This window comes from Pristis pectinata, chromosome 27, assembly GCF_009764475.1.
Source record: "Pristis pectinata isolate sPriPec2 chromosome 27, sPriPec2.1.pri, whole genome shotgun sequence".
NCBI lineage: Eukaryota > Metazoa > Chordata > Chondrichthyes > Rhinopristiformes > Pristidae > Pristis > Pristis pectinata.
In genome coordinates, this window is record NC_067431.1 from 1336120 (window position 1) to 1359209 (window position 23090).

Genomic DNA, 23090 nt, shown 5'->3' on the forward strand with positions numbered 1-23090 from the left:
GCCTCTCTACCTGTTTGATCTAACTTTTCCTCATCCCCTTCTTCCTCTGACCTACTCCTCCGGTTCCTTTCCCCCTCGCAAACTAGTTTAAACCCTCCCGAACCACCCTAGCAAACCTAGCCGCAAGGATATTGGCCCCCTTCTGGTTTGGGTGTAACCCGTCCTCTCTGTACAGGTCCCACCTTAGCGAGAAGAGATCCCAATGATCCAGAAATCTAAAACCCTCCCTCCTGCACCAACTTCTCAGCCCCGCATTTATCTGCCACCTCCTCCTGTTCCTGCCTTCACTGTCGCGTGGCACTGGCAGCGATACCCTTGAGGTCCTGTTCCTCACTCTTCTGTCTAGCTCCCTGAACTCACTCTTCAGGACCTCATCCCCCTTCCTACCTATGTCGTTGGTGCCAACATGGACCACAACTTCTGGCTGCTCTCCCTCCTACTCAAGAATCCTGTGGACCCGATCAGTGACATCCTGGACCCTGGCACCTGGGAGGCAACATACCATCCGGGATTCATGCTCACTGCCACAGAACCTCCTATCTGTTTCCCTGACTATCGAGTCCCCTATCACTACCGCATGTCTCTTTCCCACCCTTCCTTTCTGAGCAGCAGTACCAGTCCCAGTGCTAGAGGCCTGGTTACTGCAGCTAGGCCCCTGCAGGTCATCCCCCTCAACAGCCTCCAAAGCGGAAAACCTGTTACTGAGGAGAACAGCCTCCGGGGTTCCCTGCTCTGTCTGCCTGCCTGACTTCTTCTTCCTCTTCCCTCCCCTGACAGTCACCATTCTATCTGCATCCTGAACCTCAGATGTACCTGCTCTAAGGGGGTGACTGCCTCCTGATGGACCGTGTCTACATAACTCTCTCCCTCCCTTATGCTGCGCAGTGTTTGTAGCTGCGACTCCAGCTCATCAACTCTGAGCCGAAGTTCGTCCAGCCTCAAGCACTTATTGCAGATGTGGCCATCGTGGACCGCAGCAAGGTCCACGAGTTCCCACGGCAAACAGCTGCAGCATATGACCATGTCCTCCATCTGACTACCTTGTTTTTTTACCCCCTAGTTAATCCCACCTACAAATCTATAATACACAAAAGGTAAACCTTACCTTTGCCTACTTACCAGCTACTTACCCTCCTTGCCCCTTCACGCCAAAGCCCCTTGAGCCAAAGCCCAACCACTCTGCTGCCTCTCACTCAGCTGCCCACTCTATAGGCTGTTTGCTTTTTTAAACTGCCCGTGCCGTGCCTGCGCAGTCCAGCCCCCACTCGACTAGTTAGAAAAAAACTTTTAAAACACTTACTAAAGAAAGTTATAAAAATCTAACCCTTACATTTAAACCCTAACAAAAACTAACCCTTACACTTAAAACCCTAATAAAAGTGATAAACAGAAAAAACTTAGCTGCTCCGAAGTCCTCCGAACCGAAGCCCTCGAGTCCTCCGGTTTTTTTGCTCTCTCCTTTTTTAAGCTGCCCGCATCGCACCTGCGCAGTCCAGCCCTCCCTGCATAATTAGTTAGCAGCTCTCCCTGCATAATTATGCTTTGGTACATGTTAGAGAATCTTTGGTGCCAAGTAAATGTAAATTCTCTATTCCTTTTGATTTTTCTCTTTAAATAACTTCAGGATATAGTTTATTGAAAAGTGCAATATTTATATGATTAAAGAATGCACATTAACAAAAGATTTGGTTATTGGCTATTTCCAAAGTCATGGTGAAGCTGGTATGGAGGTTTTATCAAGTACTAGGATACATCTTGAGGATCTACTTTTCAAAATTCCCCAATGACCTGAAATATTAACTCTGCTTCTCACTCCACAGACTCTGTCTGGCCTGCTGAGTTTCCAAGCACTTTCTGTTTTGTTTTCAGATTTCATGCATCTGCATTATTTTGCTTTTGTATTTTGAATGTACTGAGAGAAATTGTTATTGAGGCACTTTTGGGACATTACATTGACTTTTCAACATCAGCCACTCAGAAGGTGATGGAAAATGCATGAAGAGTAATGAGGATAATCTGGTTAGAAGTAGCTCCCCGGTTGGAGTTTCTTTAATAATGAGACAAATGTTTTAAGTTTCAAATTGAGAAAGGCGATACCAGTAGGAGGGATGGTAAGTAATTCAACAGATTATCTCCGAGTTATGCAACGCTTTGATTTTAAAACTTGGTATACAGCAGAAGGACGGAAAGGAAGGGATGTTGAGAGAGTGGGAGGGTGGTTTTAATGTCACCGAATTATGAGATCATCAAAAAGTTGCGGAACACTTGGATTTTAATGCAGTTGTGCAGGGAGGAGGAAGGTTTGGAGTTTGGTATGATCTGGGGAGGAATGCTCAGAGGCTCAGTAACTATTTTAGAACTGGTATACCTGAAATTTTGGGGTGGGAGAAATGTGATGACAAATGAGATGAGAGAATGGAAAGGATGGATTATATGAACATAGGAAGCAGGAGTGGGTTATTTGACCCTCAAGCCTGACCCACCATTTATAAGATCACAGCTCATCAGATTGTAACCTCAAATCTGCATTCTAACCTACCCCTATACTTTCACCCACTCCTATCGAGGATCTATCTCCATTTAAAAAAATATTCAAAGTCTCTGTTTCCACTGCCCTTTGAGCAAGAAGGTTCCAAATACTCATGATGCTCTGGGAGAAAATATATCACTTCATCTGTTTTAAATGGGCAACTCTTTTGTTTTAAAGAGTGACTCCTGGATCTAGATTCTTCCGCAAGAGGAAACATCCCCTCCACATTCACCCTGTCAAGAACGCTGGGGTCTTGGATGTTTCAATCTAATCCTCTCGTGTTCTAACCTTCACAGGATACAAGCCCAGCCTGTCCAACCTTTCTTCATAAGACAACCTGGCCATTCCAGGTACCAGTGTAGAGTTGCGTCCAATATGTCAACATCTTTCCTTAAAGAGACCAAAGACACAGTATTCCAGAAGTGGTTTCAACAATGCCCTTTATGACTGAAGCAACACGTCCCTAACTTTATAATCCATTCCCTCTCAAAAAGCATTAACATTCTTCTAGATTTTCTATTTACTTGCTGTACATGCATACTGGCCTTTTGATAACCCATTGACGGTTGAGGACAGTTTATAAAATTTTTTTTAGGGTAGGTGAATAGTTGAAAGTACGATTATACCAGGCCTGGTGTCAGTGTAGTTTAGCTGGAATGTGGAAAGAGTGGGTGTATTGAAGGGATGGTGAGCGGAAAGTGCGAATATGCTGGGGTATGTGTGCGTGATGCAAGTGCAATATGTTTGGTAGCTGGAGCGTGGGAGGAGTGTGTGAAAGGAGAGTTTAAATGGAGTATAGAAGGTGAGTGTGGATGGATTGGTGTAGATGGAGACTGGTAGGAGGAGGAGAGAAGGTCCCGGTAGTTTTCTTATTTTGTCTTGTTTTATCTTTGCATCAATGAACAGATAAAGAAGCACATTCGAAGCTTCCACTCTGAGAAGATTTACCAGTGTACAGAATGTGACAAAGCCTTCTGCCGGCCGGACAAGCTTCGACTACATATGCTGCGACACTCTGATCGGAAGGACTTTCTCTGCTCCACCTGCGGCAAGCAGTTCAAAGTAAGTGGTTGCCCAGTACTGTAGTCAACAGCTGCTGTTGGTAATTGTACATCTGTGTGGCTATGTGTTTGTGTGATTATGCTGTGGGCTGTTTGAGTTCACATCCTTTGGCTTGCCATAAATTCATTGACAGAAAGAGAGCTTTTTTTAACCATTTAACAGGGTCCTGAGGGAGGAACGGATTAAGAGGAGGGAACGGATTAGGTTAGGGGGAGTGTGGGGAGACAAATGAAGAGCTGTGCACAAGAGCAAATGCGCACTGCATGTCTGAAGTGTCAGATGGTTTTGGCCCGCCTTGGACCACGACCTCACTCTGCCCAGACTGTAGGGAGCAGATATGCTTATCGCTGCCACCGCTCGTGCAAAGAAATCAGATGCAAGCATCTTCTATTCCTCAAAGTGAGGTTCAGGACATGGAAAGTTAAAACCTCAACATCACCTTGAGAACTTCAATGCATTGACATCGACATTGCGCCCTTGAATGAGACATGATGGGCAGAAGGTTGTCAGCTTGATGAATAAGCTGGTGGGTATGCCACCTGGAAAGGCAAACTTGAACACCATCTTCATGGGATTTATGTCATCAAGAATGAGCTAGTCTGGATCTCAGCATCTCGCCTTGTGGGATAAGTGAATATCTCATGACCCTCCAGCTCCTAATGCTCCTAACAGTCATCAGTGCATACACCACCGTCCTGGAAGCAATGTGCGAGGCCAAAGAGGAATTGCAGTTCAATACTGAACATTCACTGGCCCAAGACCCAACAGGAAGCAAACCGGTTTATTGTAGCTATTGCAAATTCCAGAGTTTGAAACAACACATTGCTGGAAAAGGGGTAATATGTAGGGAAGGAATAGAGAAAGCTAATCCCAGTAGAATCCTCCTTCATGAATGCTTCGAATTTATCATAGAGTTATACAGCACAGAAATAGGCCCTTCGGCCCAACTTGTCTCTGCCGAACACGGTGCCTTCCTGAGCTCGTCCCGTTTGCTTGCATTGCACCATATTCCTCTAAACTTTTCCTCTCCATGTACCTGTCCAAATGTCAGAGCCAGCATTCTGCTTCAACAGAGAAACAAAAAAAAACTCCAAAAGAAAGCATTCAAGCAATACCCTGAATCCAAAATAAAAACAGAGACTGCTGGAAATACTTGGCATCTCTGCCTCATTGGGTGCTGCAGCACCGAAGGTCTATTTTCCTTCCTTCCTGATGCTGAAGATTACAAAAAAACATCAGCAGCTCTTGGATTCCAATCCCACTCCTGACCTTTCTTCAACTGCCCTTTCTTCTCTCCCCATGTTTCCCCCTTGACCCCCATCACACTCCCTGCTGCGTTTTCACTATCCTTCTGCCCTTCCTCTCTCTGATTCTGAATGATCATTCCTCAGCAGAGGCCTCGGCTTCATCCTCCTGCGTCCGCATCTTAATGAATTGAGTCTGACATGACGTGAAGCTGTTCTTCTGCTGCCCCTGTCTTGCTTTTTTGGCTAGTAGTCTTCACAACAATCTGTAGACCCTTTCTCCCATCTCTAGAATTCCTAATCCATCTCGAGGCCTCCCTCCCTCTGGCGCCATACCTCCTCTCGATCTGTTCACTGCTGACTGCGCTGCTGTATGACACTGACCATGCTGATCTTTCCATTCTCCTCATTCACAGTAATTTATTGCCTTCTGCCCTTCCAACACCCCGCTCACCAAAACAAAAAGCCCCAATACCAACCTGCCAGTAGTTTGTGCAGAACAGAAACGGGCCCTTCAGCCCACCACATTCATGCCGACTATTTTGCTCATCTACACTAATCCCATTTTCTTACATTAGATCTGTGGCAAGAGAACAGCTGCAGGAAAATAATTCTCAAATGACTCAGAGCTTTTTAGCTAATCTGATGATTTCCAGCCATCAGGAGCCACAGATTCTCCACAGTATCTGGTCTTCCTTGAAGTCCACCTTAATTAGCACTGCTTTCTCTACCAGAAAACCTTGAGGCTAGTTTGACGAGATCCACAAACTAATTAACTGTTAAACATACTGCTGTTCCTCAGACTGGAAGCACTAATATGTCTTAATGCAGGGTTGAGGGATGAATGTTGGGGAGGACACTGGGGAGAACTTCATGGCTCCTCTTGAAAACACTGCAGTGGGATTAACCAAAACCACTTTCTCCCTCACTGATCTTTGAGCCTCATGTTCAACCCAATTTGCAGATGTTCCAGGTAATACCCCAAATTATACAATTCTACTGTTTAGTTTGGAAACTGGATTCTCGTATCCCCTCAGTTCAATGGACCAGAACAACTGGACTTTTCTCCTTCCATTGTCCTGAACCTTCGAAAAGTAACACAGCTTTTGGAAACTTCTGCTCAAGGACTGCAGATACAGCAGTTTCTCCATTATACTGTCCATTTCTGCCCATAGTTTTGGCTCACCTCCTCTTGAATGGACTCCTGTACACTGTTGTCATGATCAGTTCGTCCATCCTCCCAATCATCTCTCTTCATGTCTGTACAGTTAACAAGTACATTGTGGCTGTTGGACAAGGTCTAAGGCTGAAGCTCTGCATCCTTCATTCTGGGTCTTTGTGCCTGCCTGACCCACAGTCATGACTACAGCCCAAAACCAGGCTACTGCTTAATCTGAGAGACACAAGTACCTATTGACTCAAACTACTTCCTGACGGGCAGTAATATGTTGAGCTCTCACTCCAGCCCAACAAATCTAAGCTGAAGTTCTTGAAGACACAGACAATTACTGTGGATCTGGCTCTGGAGATCTCTCCGATCCGACAATCCCACTTGTCGCAGCTACCCTGCTCTCATTGTACCTTGTTTAACATGTTGTCAGTTCAGGTTTCTACTTATTTGATATCTTATTTATTTTAACTCATTATTTATCGATTGAGTACATTATTTTTATCCACGGTTTAGCCTGTTATAAGCACCAAGTGTGGGACAAAATTTAAATATTTCCTGTCAGCTAATACAAACCACCACATATATTGGAGACACCAAACTGCACCCCCTTGCCCATCCTCACTGAGTTTCCATGCTGACCAAGTTCCTGATGTTGCACTCTGATCAATCAGTCCACTGCACAGTGGGACCAAACATTTCTTCAGGGTGGCCTTGTCTTAAATACAGATTCTCAGCATCTGATTGGTGCGTTTTGTTGATGGTACACCCTGCAGAGGTGGTGGAAGTAACAAACATTTGGGATGATGCTTGGGTGCCAGTCAAGCATGCTACTTTTTCCTGCATGATAGTGAGCTTCTTGAATGTTTTTGGAGATGCACTGATCCAGGCAAGTAGTGAGTATTTCAACAGCCTCCTGCCTTGTGCTTTATAGATGGTGGAAAAGCGTTCAAGAGTTGGAAGGCAATCCACTCACTGCAGGAGACTGAGCCTCTGACCTGCTGTAATGGTCGCAGTATTTATGTGGAGGTTCCAGTTAAACTCCTGATCAATAGTGTCCCTATAATCGTCGACAGTAATTGACAAGGATTGGCAACATCCTCAACAATAGTAATGCCATTTAATATCAAGGATAGATTTTTATTTTCTTTCTTGTTGGAGATGGTTATTGCCCGGCACTTGTGTGCTGCAAAAGTTATTTGCCACTTATCAGCCCATGCCTGAATGTTGTCTAGGTCATGCTGTGTGCAGCCATGGACAGCATCATTTTCTGTGGAGTTGCAAATGGATTTGAACATTGTGAGATGATCAGCAAACAACCCATCTTCTGATCTTATGATGGAAGGGTGAGCATTGATGGAGCAGCTGAAGATAGTTGGTTCAAGGACACTTACCTGAGAAGCTCTTGCAGTGATGTCATGGGGCTGAGATGATTGACCTCTCACAACCACAACCATCTTCCTTTATGCGAGGTATGACTTCAGACAGTGGAGAGTTTTCCCTTGATTCCTGTTGAAATCAGTTTTACCAGAGCTCCCTGATATCAAGACCAGTTACTCTCAGCACACCTGAGAATTCAGTTTTTTCACCCAAAAAAGGATGTGATGAACTCTGGAGCTGAGTGGTCCTGGCAAGGTAGGCAAACTAGACAAGTTCAGTAAGTGCTCCTTGGTAGCACTGTTGAGAACACCGCTCGTCACTTTGCTGATGATTGGGGCACAGTAATCACTGATTGGGTCAGTAGGTAGCTGAACTGGATTTGTCCTCCGTGTCCTTGTGAAAATTGCAAATGTGGATAATTTTCCACACTGATAATTTGATGCCAATATTGTAATGACACTGAAGCAGCTTGGGGAGGTGCACAGCCAGTTCTGGAGCACAAGTGTTCAGCACTACAGTGAGGATGTTGTCTGGTGCCAGAACCAGGCTTTGTACAGTGCTCTCAGCTATTTCTTAATATCTAACACAATGAATCAAATTGACTGAAGGCCACCTTCTGTGATGGTGCTGATCTGGGGAGTAGGATCATCCATTTAGTCTTTATGGCAGAAAATGGTACAAATGCCTCCGTCTTTTCCTTTGCACTCATGCCAGGCTGTTTGTCATTGAGGATGGAGATGTTATTGGACCCTTGTCCTCCTGTAGCTGTTTAATTGTTGACCAGCTCTCATGACTGGAAGTGGCAGATTTGAGGTGATTTGTTGGTTGTAGGGTTGCTTTGCTCTGCATTACTGTATACAGCTTTCCATATTACCACAGGTAATCTGGTGTATCACCAACCTAGGACCTCATTTTTGGGTACTCCTGGTGTGCTACTGGTCTGCTTTCATGCACTTCTCATTGCACTCGGGTTGATCCTTGGTTGATTACAATGGTAATGCCAGGCCGAGACAGTGGTGAATACAATCCTGCTGTTGCCAGTAATGGATTCCCAGCGTGAAGCTGCAGATCTATTCTGAATCTCTTCCATTTAACGTGATGGGAGTACAACACAGGACAACAGAGGATTTCATTTTCTTCAGAGGGGCTGTGCTGCAACCACTCCTCCTGTTAGTTTGGAGGGGGGGTTGGGGGGAGCTTCAAGATGTATCTGTGACGGGTGGGCTAGATGGATAAGATTAAGTGGGTTCATCCTTTGTGTTAGTTCACCTCTTGCCATGAACACAGTCTAGTAGTTGTTTTTCAGGACTTGGTCAGCTCAGTGGTTTGTAGCCAAGCCATTTTTGGTGTTGAACATTGAAGACCCCACCCAGACTGCATTCTGTGCCCTTACCACATTGAGTAATTCTTCCAAATGGTGCTGAATGTAGAAGAACACTGATTCATCTGCCCAATGCTGGTTATGAGCAGTAGCTTTCCAGACCAGTGTTTGTTCTGATTTGTATGAGTCTTCATAGTGTCACTGCTGAGAACTTGTTGAGCCACTGCTTCCTTGCCGTTTTCAGCTGTCTCTCCACCTCCAGTGGGTCCATCCTTTGCTGGGACATAACATGTCCAAGGATTGTTATGGTGGGGCCTGGAATATTGTGTTAGGCACAGATTCATATGTTACAATGTCATGCTGTTGTTTTGTGACTTTGTCAGTTTTACCACTTGAGCCACCAATCTCCTGGTGGTTGTGAGGAGGATTTTTTTGGGGTCAATTTAATGGGAGAGTCATTGTCACCTCCAAATCAACTGCTGAGATCAATACTTGGTGGTCTGACCAGTTTTATTCAAATTCATTTTTACTTTAGGGGTTTTTGATGCAACTAGGTGACTTCTTGTGACATTTCAACTTTAATGCTTTTGCTCTGGATTTGGAAATAGGTCAGACTGGGTAAGGCCCACTTTTCTTCCCTGCAGGATGTTACTGAAGCAGCACAATTAAACTGAGTAATGTTTGATGAGGGAATTCCAGTATTTTGATCTAGCAGCAGTGAAGGAATTGCTTTGTATTTCTAAGTTGGGATAATATGCAATTTGGAGGAGCTTTTGTAGGTGGTGATGTTTTTTGTCTACTTCCCTTCCCTTCCCTTTGTCTACTTCTCTCCACGTAGGAGAGATCCATTGATTTGAGTATTGTTGAACAAATCTTTGGGTCTGGTAAACAGTTGTCATGATGTGCCAGTAGTGGAGGGAGAGTATATTCATGGTGGTGGATGACTGGCATTGTCCTGAATGCTGGTCAGCTTCTTGAGCATTGGATTTGCATTCATCCAGGCAAGTGGTGAGTGTTCCATCACACATTCAATTTGTGTCTTGTGGATGGTGGAAATGCTTAGGTAAGTCAGGAGTTGAGTCATTGACTGCAGAATGCCCAACAACGATTTTTTTGCTGCCACAGAATTTACATGACAGGACCAGTTAAGTTTTTGGTCAACAGTGACCCCAGTGTTGATATAAACACAATATCATGAAAATGCTCAGTCGAAGGTGCCATCCGATTTCATGTTTCCTCCACAAGTTCTCATGCTCCAGGACGTTGAAATGGGGTACTCTGTGATGGCTTTGCTTTGAATATCAAGTCGTGTGAACTCACCTTCTTGGTCATGGACAGCATTTCTGCAGCACAAGTATACCTGACACTTAATGCCTTACTGTGTGTAGTCATCCACAGCTTTATTTTCTGCAAAGAAAAGAGCATTACACAATTGTTAGCAAACACCTTCATGCCTGACTTATTGATGAATGAAAGATCAGTGATGAAGCAGGTAAAAATGGTTAGGCCTATGACACTGTTCCAATGAAGTCCTGCAGTTGTGTCTGAGGTAATTGGCCTTCATCAGCCACACCTTCCTTGGTGCTATTTCGGGCTGCAGCAGAAGGAGAGCTTTGCCTCTGATACCTTCGATACAATTTTAGTGGAGCTGCTTGATGTTATGCTCAGTCAAATGCTACCTTGATATCAAAAACACAACTCTCAATCTGTCTTAGAAATTTTATTGAAGATTGCTCCAAGATTGGAATGAATTCCAGAACCATATAGTTCTGGGGAAAAAAATGAATGTGACGTTGCTGGCACAGTAAACTTCTATTTGCCTTTCCTAATTGAGAAGGTGGTGACGGAAGTTCTTGCACTGCTGTTCGGGTGACTTTCAGTATTTGACTCGGGATAGTGTGTGTCTTGGACAGGAACTTGCAGGTAGTGGCTTTCTCACGTTAATTCTGTTCTCATCCTCGCTGGCTGAAGTAATTGGTTTAAGGGGAGTGTGGATCTAGAGGCACAGGTTTAAGGTGAGATGGGAGAAACTTACAGGAGATCTGAGGGGTAAGTTTCACACACAGGGTGGTGGTTATCTCGAACAAGCTGCCAGAGGATGTGGTAGAGGTAGATACAGTTATAATCTTTTAAAAGTGTTTTCACAAGGACATGGATAGGAAAGGCATAGAGGGATATGGGCCTGATACGGGCAAATAGGATTAGTATAGATGGGCATCAGGGTCAGCATGAACAAGGTGGGCCGAGAGGGCCTTTTTCTGTGCTGCATGATTCTATGATGCTTTCATGGCACTGTCGTGCAGCAGTTACAGTTGCTGCCTCCCAGCTCCAGTTTAATCCTGCCTTCTGGTGCTGTTTGTGTGGAGTTTGCATGTTCTACCTGTGGCTGCAGGGGTTTCTCCTGAGCGCTTCAGTGTCCTCCCACATCACAAAGATGTTTTTGTTGATGGGTTAATTGGCATCAGTGAAATTACCCTTGTGTAGGTGGGTGGCAGGAGTTTATAGGCCAGTGAGAGGCAATAGGTTACTGGGAAATAAGCAGGGATTACTGGAATTAATGTATTGCTATTAATTAGTATTAATGGAATCACTTTGAGACCACTCGATGGGCAAAATGGCCACTGCCTTTTATAAGGAAATGTGAGAAATATAATTGAGAAATTACTGCATTTCCTCAATAGTACATATCTATTAACAGTGCACTGGTGATGGAGTGTTGATTGAAAGCATTACCATGGTACTGCCATGAAAACAAATATCGGAGCTACTTATGATGGAAAATATTTTCTGAAAACTGTATGACGTTTAGAAAAAATTACAATGGAGAAATTTGCAATCATGTAACTTGACAATTTAAACATTGAATTGCTTGAATAATCAGTACTTTCACTGGCATATTCCTTAATGTTTTGTTTATTAAATGGGAAGAATATGATGAGCTGATAAGTGATTTAGCACCAAATGGGGAATATCCTGTGTCATTCCCTCACTTGTCTCAAGAAGAAAGAATACAAATTAAAAACACTGAAGACAGTCCTTTAATATCTGAGTAAGTTTTTGTGACTCCACTTTGAACAAAATGCCTACTGATAACTTTGACTTGTTGAGAACAGCATTGGTTACTTTTTTTTTAATGATGCAACACGACTTCCCTACAGAGAGACTTTGGTCAGTAAATGAGACATTCTGCATACACTGAAGATTCTTCATCCAGTACAATGCTCCCAAGTGCTGATCCCTGCTCTCTCTATTTTGTTGACAGAGAAAGGATAAGTTGAAAGAGCACATGCAGCGAATGCACAATCCAGAACGAGAGGCCAAGAACGCTGGGCGCATTCACAAGTCGAAACCTTTCAAACCTAAGATTCCTTCAACGGACTACGAGAGTTTCATGTTCAAGTGTCGTGCCTGCATGATGGGTTTCCGGCGGCGTGGGATGCTGGTCAGTACTGGGACTGTTTAAACAGCAGCCTAGTTATTCTGTATGATAATACACCTGCTTTCACCTGTTGCAGTAGGTTGTCTGGGCACACCCTGTTTTGAATGCAATCAATGAAAAAGCCTCCACAGTCCTCCAGGGTAGAAAATTCCAAAGATTCAACCCTATCTGATTGAAGAAATCTCTTCACATTTCAGTCCTTCATGTTCTGCTCTTTATTTTGAAACTATGACCCCTGGTTCCAGACTCCTCAGCCAGAGGAAGTGACCTCCCTGCATCTGCATTGTTGAGCCCTCTAAGAATTCTACACATCTCAGTGAGGTCACCTCTCATTCTTATAAACTCTCCAGAGAATAGAGGCCTATTACAGACCCTCCATCCCAGGAACCAGTCTAGTGAATCTTCACTACATTAGGTATATCGGTTTTTTGGTAAGGAGACAAAATTGTACATACAGGCTGTCCCCACGTTCAGTTCTTACAGACTCCAATAATTTGATTCTGTCCATAAGTCAGTAAATGCACAAAAATCACTCTGTGGTTACCATTCCTCCACAGTACTGTCATGAATGGCATCAGGAGCACATAAGACTGATAAGAAAGAACAATTACTGAAAGCAGAGAGAGGAAATTAGTTGTGCAGTTTGTAGGAATGAACGTATGTACGTATGTCAGACTTTAGAATTTAATAATAGCTTTAGAATTTAGAGCTATAAAGAATACTGTAGAATTTAAAAGAGCTCATTCTTTGTAGGGGGTGTCCATAAGTTGATTGTTTGTAACCTGGGAATGGTCTGTAATATTCTAAGTGTGATCTCATTAATTAATTGCAGTAAAACATCTTTGCATTAAAATCCTTGCAGTGAAGGCCGACATATCATATCCCAACCTAATTGTTTAGGAGCTGCAATGGAAACAATCCTGGAGGTTTGCAATTGCTGCCAAAATAGAGGTCTGTGAGGAAAAGGCAAAACATATACTTGGGAAATCAATACTGGAAAGATTGGTATAGTTGATGCACTGAGTGAGAAATAGCTGAAATGGAGTCATACAGCACCATGTCCATGCCAACCATCAAGTACCCATCTAAAGTAATCCCATTTACCAGCACTTGGTCCGTAGACTTCTGTGCCTTGCTGATCCAAGCGCTCGTCCAAATATTTTTAAATGTTGTAAAAGACTCATGGAGCCATACAGCAGGGAAACAGGCCCTTCGGCCCACTGAGCCTGCACCAACCATCATGTCCCCATTTACATTGATCCTATATTCATCCTCCCATATTTTGTTCTCCCCACATTCCCATCTCCCCCCTAAATTCTACCACAGCTGCACTCGCTCAGGACAATTGACAGTAGCCAATCAACCTTCATGTCTTTGGGATGTGGGAGGAAGCCAGAGCACCCGAAGGAGACCTGTACGGTCACAGGGAGAACATGAAAACTCCACAAAGACAGGACCTGAGGTCAGGATCGAATCCAGGTCTCTGGTGCAGTGAGGCAGTGGCTCTACTAGCTGTGCCAACTGTGCCACCCAAAAAGAAAGGAAGTACCTTCCTCTACCACCTCAGGCAGTGTCTTACAGATTCTAGCCACTCTCTTAATGAAAAAAAAATTCCTCAGACTTCCTTTAACCCTCTTAGTCCTTGTCTTAAGCCTGTGTCCTCTGGTTTAGCCATCTCTGTTTTGGGGAAAAGTTCTCAATATCCACCCTACGTATGTTCTCATAATTTTGTACACCTCAACTACATCCCCCCTCAGCTGCCTCCACTCCAAGGAAAGCAAACCCAGCCTATTCATTCTCTCTCATAACTGAAACATTACACTGCAAACAACATCCTCTGCACTCCCTCCAGTGCAATCACTGCCTTTCCTATAGTGTGGCAACCAGACAATACATGGCTGTGGCCTAACCAAAGTTTTATGAAGTTGTACCGTGACCTTGTTGCTCTTATATTTGGTGCCCCGGCTAATGAAGGCCAGCATCCTGTATGCTGCCTTCATCACCCTATCTTCCTGTACTGTGCCATTAGGAATCTATGGACTCGTGCCTCAGCTCATCAGAGCTCCTGAGGGCCCTGTCATTCATGGTGTATATTCTATCTTTACTAGACTTCCTTAAATCCATCACCTTGTACCTATGATTAAATTCCATTTGCCATAGCCTTGCCAAATTTACCAGATGATCAGCATCATTCGATAACCTTAGGCCATCCTTCTCATTGTTGACAACACCTATTTTCATGTCATTTGCAAACCAACTAACTATACCTCTTATATTCTTATCCAAATCGTCAATGCAAACAGTAAGGTCCCAACACCAATATCTGTTGGACACCACAAAGTCACAGGCTTCCAAGCACAAAGGCAACCCATCACCATCACCCTCTTGTCTCCTAATACTAAGCCAACATTGGGTCCAAATTGCCAATTTGGACTCCATGGGCCCTAACTTCTTGGACTAGCCTTCCGATCAGACCTTGTCAAAGGGCTTACTGGTCCATGCAGACTACACCGATTGCACCATCTCATCAGTATTTTTTTTACTGCTTCAAAAAAGTCAGTCAAATTAGTTGGACAGGATCTCCCAGCAACTAATGAGGGTAGGAATAGGAGGATAAGCGTATGAATGTGTGGCTGAAAAGCTGGTGCAGGGTGGGAGGTCTTCGGCTGCTCGGACCGTTGGGATCCCTTCGGGGCAGAGGTGACCTCCAGAAGAGGGAGGCCTAAACTGGAAGGGAGGTTTGCTCATGCTGCTTTGGAGGGTTTAAACTATTCTGGCAGGGGTTGGGACCCAAAGTAGTAATGTATCAGAGGAGAAAGTTGAAGCAAATATAAAGCAAGCAAGTTCAGCAGGCAGGCCAGGAAGCTTGGAAGGTCTGACAGGTTAAACTGCATTTACTTTAATGCAAGAAGCCTCACAGGTAAGGCAGATGAATCTGCTGGAATTCTCTGAGGAAATAACAAGCAGGATAGACAAAAGAGAGTCAGTGGAAGTGGTGTATTTGGATTTTCAGAAGGCTTTGAGAAGGTGCCACACATGAGACAGTTAAACAAGATAGGAGTCCATCGTATTACAGGTGTAAGGTACTAGCATGGATAGAAGATTGGCTGACTGGCTCATGTGGGAATAACGGGGGGCCTTTTCTGGTTGGCTGCCGTTGACTTATGGTGTTCCCCAGGGGTCAGTGTTGGGTCCGCAACTTTTCACGTTATATGTTAAGGATGTGGATGATGGACCTGATGGCTTTGTGGCCAAGTTTGTGGATGATACAAAGATACTACCTCCCACACCCCCTACTGCCCCCCGTGGTCACTGTGAATTAGAGGAGCAAATATGTAGGGAGATGCAGGAGGAATAATAGGGTTCTAAAAGTAGGTGATTTAAACTTCCCAAATATAGACTGGAGCTACCTTAGTGCTAAGGGATTAGCTGGGTGAAGATTTGTTAAGTGTGTCCAGGAAGATTTTCTGAAGCAATATGTAGATGACCCTGCTAGAGAGGGGGCTACATTCAATCTCCTCAAGGGCAATGAGGCTGGCATGTGGTTGATGTGTCGTTGGGGGAGCACTTTGGGACCAGTGACCACAGTTCCATTAGTTTTACAACAGGTGAGGTCCTGGAAGACTGGAGAATAGCTAATATTGTGCCTTTATTTAAGAATAGCAGCAGGGATAAGCTAGGGAACTACAGGTCAGTAAGCTGCACCTCAGGGTGGGAAAAGTATTGGAAGGGATTCCAAGGCACGCACGGTAGTGTAGTAGTTAGCGTGACACTTTACAGCACCAGCGACCCAGGTTCAAATCTGGCCACTGTCTGTAAGGAGTTTGTACGTTCTCCCCGTGTCTGTGTGGGTTTCCTCCGGGTGCTCCGGTTTCCTCCCACATTCCAAGGACGTACAGGTTAGGAAGTTGTGGGCATGCTGTGTCGGCGCCGGAAGCGTGGCGACACTTGTGGGCTGCCCCCAGAACACTCTATGCAAACATGTATTTCACTATGTTTCGATGTACATGTGACTAATAAAGATATCTTATTCTTAAGGGATGGGAGATTAATTTGCATTTTGAAAGGCAAAGGCTGATTAGGGATAATCAACATGGCTTTGAGGGTGGAAAATCCTGCACTTGAATTTGATTGAATCTTTTGAAGAGGTGACCAAGAGGATTGATGAGGACAGGGCAGTAGACCTTATCTACATGGACTTTGAAAAGGCCTTGACAAGATCCCACAGGGTAGGCTGATCCAGAAGGTTAGACTCATGGGATTCAGGGTGAGCCAGCTAATTGGATACATCAGTTAGCTTGTTAGTAGGAGCAGAGAGTGGTTATGGAGGTTTCTCAAATAGGAGTCTTGTGACCAGTGGTGTCCCCTTGGGGTCAGTGCTGGTCCTCTGTTGTTTGTCATCTATATTAGTGATTTGGTTGAGAATGTAGGTGACATGGTTGCAGATGACACCAAAATTGATTGTATATTGAACAGTGATGAAGGTTCACTAACCTGACAGGAGGAGCCCTGATAGAAGTTTATAAAATTGAGAGATGGTCAGAATCTTTTTCGCAGGGTAGAAATGTCAGGTACCAGAGGATGTGCGTTTAAGGTGAGAGGGGGAAAGTTTAAAAGAGAAGTGCGGGGCAAGATTTTAACAAAAGTGATGGGTGCCTGGAATGAGCTGCCAGGGGTAGTGGTGGAAGCAGATATGATGGTGGCATTTAAGAGGCATTTAGGTAGACGCATGAATCTGGAGGGATGTGGATCATGTACAGGCAGATTAGAATTCGTTTAATTCAGCATCGTGTTTGGCACTAACATCGTGGGCCAAAGGGCCTATTCCTGCGCTGTACTGTTCTATGCTCTGTTCTACATTCTAAGATTGTCTCAGGCTACAATAGGATGCAAATTGAGTGTGAAGATGGGCAAGGACATGGCAGATGGCATTTAACCCAGGCAAGTGCAAGGTGATGCATTTTGCAAAGTTAAACCAGGGCAGGGCATGCGCAGTTGAATGGCAGGGTCCTGGGGAGTGTGGTTGAACAGAGAGACTTACTGACTTGTACTTAAAAAGTAGCAGAATTTTGGCAGACAAGGTTGTGAATAAGGCAAATGGCATCAGCTGAGGCATCCACTACAAGAGTTGAGACTTGTGTTACAGTTGCCCAACAGATTGGCCAGGCTGCACCTGAAATATTGTGTGCAGTCTGGTCCCTACACTACAGAAAAGATGTGATAAAGCTCGAGGCTGCAGAAAAGATTCACGAGGATGTTGCCTGGATTGGAGGACTTGAGTTATCAGGTGAAATTGCGTCTGTTTTCCCTGGAGCAAAGGAGGCTGGGAGGTGACATGATAGAGGTATATAAAATTGACAGACATGGATAGGCTCGATAGCCAGAGCCTGTTTCCCATGTAGGGGTGTCTAACACTAGAGGTCCTAGGTGTAAGATGAGAGGGAGGAAGTTTAAAGGTTATCTGAGGGGTAAATTTTTCACAGAAGAGTAGTTGGTATCTGGAATGAGCTGCTGGAGGAGGTGGTGGAGGCAGGAACAGTAACAACATTTAAGAGGCATCTGGACAGGTGCTTGAATGAGCAGGGCACAGAGGGAGATGGAATTAATGCAGGGAAGTGGGATTGGTCTCGACGGGCATGATGGTCGGTGCAGGGGTAGTGGGCTGAAGGGCCTGTTTCTGTGCTGTACAACTCAATGACTCTATTCCATACTGACTACCCCTCCAACCCCTGCCTTTTCAAGTGTGAATTAATTTTCCTCTACCTCAGAATTTTTTCCAATAACATCCCTACCCCTGATGTTAGACTCATAGGCCTGTAATTACCTGGCTTATTCCCGCTGCCCTTGAATAAAGGTACCACGTTTGCTGTCCTCCTGTTCTCTGGCGCCTTGCCTGTGGCCAGGGCCGCCAAGATCTCCTCTGCCTCCCGTGGTGCCCTGGGGAGTTATCCACCTTTATGCCCATCAAGGCATCTAAAACATCATCTCTGTCCTCCTCCCTGAAATCTGCAACAACATATCTTTCTCCTTGGTGAGTACCGATGAGAAATATTCATTTAAGAACTCACCCAAGCCCTCTGGCCCCATATTGCCCCTAATGGGCCCCACTCTTTCCTTGGTTACCCTCTTGCTTTTCATATACTTATAAAATGCCTTGGGATTTTCCTTAATCTTGTCTACCAGTGATATTTCTTGGCCCTGAATTGCCCTCCCTAGTTTATTTGAAGTACCCTCCTGCACATTCTGTACCTCTGAAGGGCCTCACCTGTTTTTGGTACTCTGTACCTGCTGTGTGCTTTTTCTTCTTTATCAAACTCTGGATGTTCCTTGACATCCAGGGTTCCTTGGACTTAACTTTCACCCTTACAGGAACACAGTGGCCCTGAATTCCTCCTATTTTACTTGTAAAAGACTCCCAGCTGTAGGATGTAAATATACCTGCAAGTAGCTGCTCTCAGTCAACTTTAACCAGGCCCTGTGTAGTGATATTAAAATTAGCCTCCACCCAATTCAGGATCTTCATTTCTGTTCCGTTCCCAAAGATTAGGTCTAGTACTGTCCCTTTTCTGTTGGGCTATCTACATGCTGGCTCTAAAAGCTCTCTCTGATGCGCTTTAAGAATTCTGCTCTTCAATCTCCCACTGACTAAGGATGTCAAGAAAGCTCTTTGTAGAGCCTTAGGGGACATCCTCCCTCATTATTGCAGTAATGATCTCCTTAACGATGCAATGCCCCCTCCTCTTTTACTACTTCCCCATCGTGACGAAAGCATCAATAACCCTGTGGGATTGAGTTGCCAGTCCTGCCCCTCTGGACTAATGTAATGAAAATGGGTAAATGGAGTAAACAGTGGAATTCTCTGTCAGAGAAATTAGTTTTTTTTAAAGAACATGCATGATGTTGGTGTTCACATGTATTGCTTGTTGGGCAATGAAGGGGAAGATAGAGCAAAATACTGCACATACTAGAATTCTGAAACAAAAACAAAGATCAGCACCTATGGAGAAAGGGGTTTTATGTTGCAGCTCAACAACCTTTTCTCGTAACTCTGATTAGTTGGTGGTTTAAGATGCAGACAAAGGTGGAAGGAGAGGAGAGAATAAAAGGGACTGTCTGACGGAGATTGTGTGACAGATTGTGATGATGCAAGGTAACGAAAGGTGTAAATGCAGAATCATGGTCTGAAATTGTGAAATAAATTTGGAAGGAATGCTGGAAATGTAGAACAAAAACATTGGCAATGCTTACCATCTGAAATTGTTGAACTCGGTGTTGAGGCTTAATTCGTCTCATTAGTAACTAACATTTTGTTTCTTAAGCTTTAAGTACTGTGTAGCAGGGTGAAGATGGGTCAGATTGGGAGCAAGAAGAGTTAACACAAAAGGGAATTGGTAGCTCGGGGTCACATTTGCAGACTGAATAGAGACGCTTTGTAAGTCGGTCGCCCAGTCTGGGTTTACTGTACTCTATTTCAAGAGACACCACTCCGTGAGCAGTGAATTCAGTGCATTAAATGGAGAAATCAGTGCATTAAATGGAAAATTCAAGTCCATCAATCCTTCACAGCTGGAGCATTTGTAATCCTAGATGGTGGAAGGGAAGATGGTAGAAGTGTAGTTGCTGCATTTGGAGTTGGGCATTCTCTGGAATTTCTGACATCTCCAATGCACTGCCACCACCAGCCTCATTTTCCTCTCTCCTCCCCTTTCATCATCCCAAGTGACCATTCCTTCAAGGACAGTGGTCCATTCTTCCATTTGACAAAGCTCATTCTGAGAATGTATAAACAGGTACACCCCAGTGTGTATCTGAGCATGGTATTGATAGGACCACACCTGTCGTATTCTCCAATTCTGGTTTCTCACCCTGCAATGATATTGAAGCATCTGAAACTTAAGACTTCTAGGCTATAAGAAGTACGAGTTGTTTGGAACAATAACTGTGAAGACGAGGATCAGGAAATAAGACTTTATTCATTACCCTTAAAAGAATGGAAAAGTGTAGTTCCAGTAATACCTTTGACATTACTGCACACCAGAGCCAAAGTGCACAAGCTCATGGTTAGAAGTATGTTATCGTTTTTGGCCATTTCATCCTGTTACCCTGAGAAAGCTTCGTTGGTGCAGATGTATACCAGGTTGTTGGACTGGTGCTGTGATGACCTGCACACATTCCTCGAAGGATCTGTCAGGAGGTTGCAGTTTGTTCTTATGACACTTTCTGTTTTTCAGGTGAATCATTTGTCCAAAAGACACCCAGATATCAGGATAGATGATGTGCCAGAGCTAACGTTGCCCATTATTAAACCAAACAGGGACTACTACTGCCAGTACTGTGACAAGGTAAGGTCAGGCTGGATGTAACAAGCTGAAGGCAAGAGATGTATGGCTGCTGTCGGTACTGTGAATAAGAATGGAGCTGCCTTATTTTAGTGTCCCATGCTTTGGTTATTACAGTATACCAATAGTGATTCCATTCTTGTCATCTCAGTTAGTTCTTGGGACGTGTTATTAGATACATTGGTGCTCTTCATCTTCAAAAATGCATCAGTGTGCACCAGGGGTTGTTCTTACGACCATTGCTTTTCTCCTTTATATATAAGTGACCTGCCTGTGAGATTAGGTAGTACAGTTTCAAGGTTTACTGGTGATACGAATCTTGGCAATATTGTGAATATTGAGGCTTCAGGAAAGCATAAGCAATTTGGCAAAATGAGTGTACTTGTGGGTAAATTTAATCTGGGTACTTGTGCAGTAATGCACTTTGGGAGGGATATGGAGAGGTGCTATAATCCAAGCAGGAATGTTCTGACAGTTTGAAAGAACAGTGGGATCTGGGTATGTGTATTCACAAATCCTGGAGGGTGGCAGGGCAGGCTTCAAAGGCAGTTGAGGAAGTCTGTTGGATAACTGGTTCTGTGAATAGGGGTATTGAATATAAAAACAAGGAAGGCATGCTCACCTATTAGAAATTAAAGAACTGAACTGTGGCATCCAGGGTTCCTCTTTGCTATATTCTTCCCTCAATATTCAAGATTCTTAACAAATTCTGTTTTAAATATACTCAACAACCAACTGTCAAGAGCACTGGGAAGTAAAGGAGGTGGTGTATTTTTCTTTGAGTTGCAACATTTTTCTTGATCTTTTTCCCAATTATTCAAAGACAGTAGCTTCTAGTTCCAACTCAGCCAAAGGAAACAACACCTTAGCATCAGTCCCCTTAAGAACTTTGTACATTTCAGTGGAGTCCCCTCACATTCTTTGAAACTGTAGAGAAATACAGGCTTGGTCTAAACTAACTGGACAGTTCTGTCGTTCCTCCACACACACCTACCGCTCCACTCTAATCCAGGAATCAGTCAAGTGTTCCTTTGTTGTACTCCAGTGTTGAACTTTATTAAACCATGATGTTAGCTCATTTTAAAGAACTCTGTAATGAAGTATAGTGTGAGAGACTTCAGTTAGGAAAAGTGTGTGAATGGAACAGGACTGTTGTCTTTCAAGAAAAGAAAGTTGAGTGTTTTCAGTCCAGACAGAAGTGGGAGAGGTAATAAAGGCAGGATTGTGATGCTGTTAGTTAAAGATACAATACAATGACTAGGGATGATTTTCTGGCAAGATCAATAATGAACAACGTAGGTTGGATTAGAAAACAAAGGTGATCACATTGTATAATCCCCATCTTCCCTAATAGTCAGAGGCCAATAGAAAAGAAAATGTGTAAGCAAGAAGCACCAAGTTATTTGACCGAGTATCCAGATCGCTGGACTATTGATCTGGAGATGTGAGTTTGAATCCCACTGGGGAATTTAGATTTAAGTAATGGATGAACATTAAACACCGGTTCATCTGGTAAAGTGCTATCCCCTAAATGAGATGTGTAAAAATAACTGGGCAGTCATAGTAAAGCATTTCAGTTCCCTTAACTGAGCAGTGAATCAAACTTGGTTTCAGTCAAAGGCGCTGCGTCTGAACCAGGAGAGGTTGGGCCTTCGCTGCATTTTGGATACCTCCACTTCCTCTCCCTCTCCCAGTCAGCGTTAAGACCCATCAGGGTTCTGGCCTGGTCAGCGCTGGTCCTGGTTCCTTTCCTCACATGTATCTAAAGATGAAAGTTCTTGGATATACAGTAGGTGTATGTTATGATAGAAATGTTCAGAATATTTTGAATGTACCTGTTGCATTAATTTAGAATTTTTTTAATAGGTGTACAAAAGTGCCAGTAAGCGTAAAGCCCATATCTTGAAGAACCACCCTGGGGCAGAACTTCCCCCGAGTATTCGCAAACTGAGGCCCGCAGGTCCAGGGGAACCGGATCCAATGCTGAGCACACATACACAGCTGAAGGGCACCATTGCCACACTACCTGTCTGCTGTCCACACTGCTGCAAACAATACAGCAGCAAGGTGAGTATTTTCCTTCAGCCAGTTCTGGGGATAGTACAGAATTGCACGCGGCAACACAAATTTACTTTGCCGAGTGTTGCCTATAATCATAGCTTGAAATGAAAGAGAGGCAGATCATCAGTCCAGAAGGTGCTGTAACTCCCTTAGCAGCTATTTATCATATGGTGCAGTGAGCAGAGTAAGACAAGCTGGTTGGAAAATTTATTAATCCATTAATATGGCTTCAAATTAAACCAGTTTATTCCCCGAAGTGAAGTAATCCAAAGCTATCGCTCCTTGAATGATGAAAGATATTTGGATTAAAGTGAAGCAAAATAATGAGGTTTACTATAAATGGCGAAACATTAGGAAATCAAGCTGAAACAATGCCAAGGAGAAATGAGAAAGGAAATTATGTCTGATAAAACAGGATGTGAAATTATTTTATAGAATGAGAATATTGCATAATTGCCTGGGATTTGTTGGTTTTTCCATGTTGCTGATGCCAGCATTTATTGTCCTTCAGAGAGCGGTAGTGAGCCACTTTCTTGAATTGCCGCA

The 23090-nt window shown here is 43.9% G+C and overlaps 1 protein-coding gene across 2 annotated transcripts in view; it reads left to right on the plus strand.

Moving 5' to 3' along the window:
• The window catches only part of prdm10 (PR domain containing 10), a 153299-nt gene that overhangs the window by 98954 nt on the left and 31255 nt on the right, over window positions 1-23090 (plus strand). For both annotated transcript variants that reach the window (XM_052040007.1, XM_052040008.1), the window contains exons 14-17: window positions 3437-3592; window positions 11968-12147; window positions 20376-20486; window positions 22350-22550. In XM_052040007.1, coding sequence (XP_051895967.1) covers window positions 3437-3592; window positions 11968-12147; window positions 20376-20486; window positions 22350-22550 — 648 coding nt within the window. The remainder of the gene's footprint in view (window positions 1-3436; window positions 3593-11967; window positions 12148-20375; window positions 20487-22349; window positions 22551-23090) is intronic.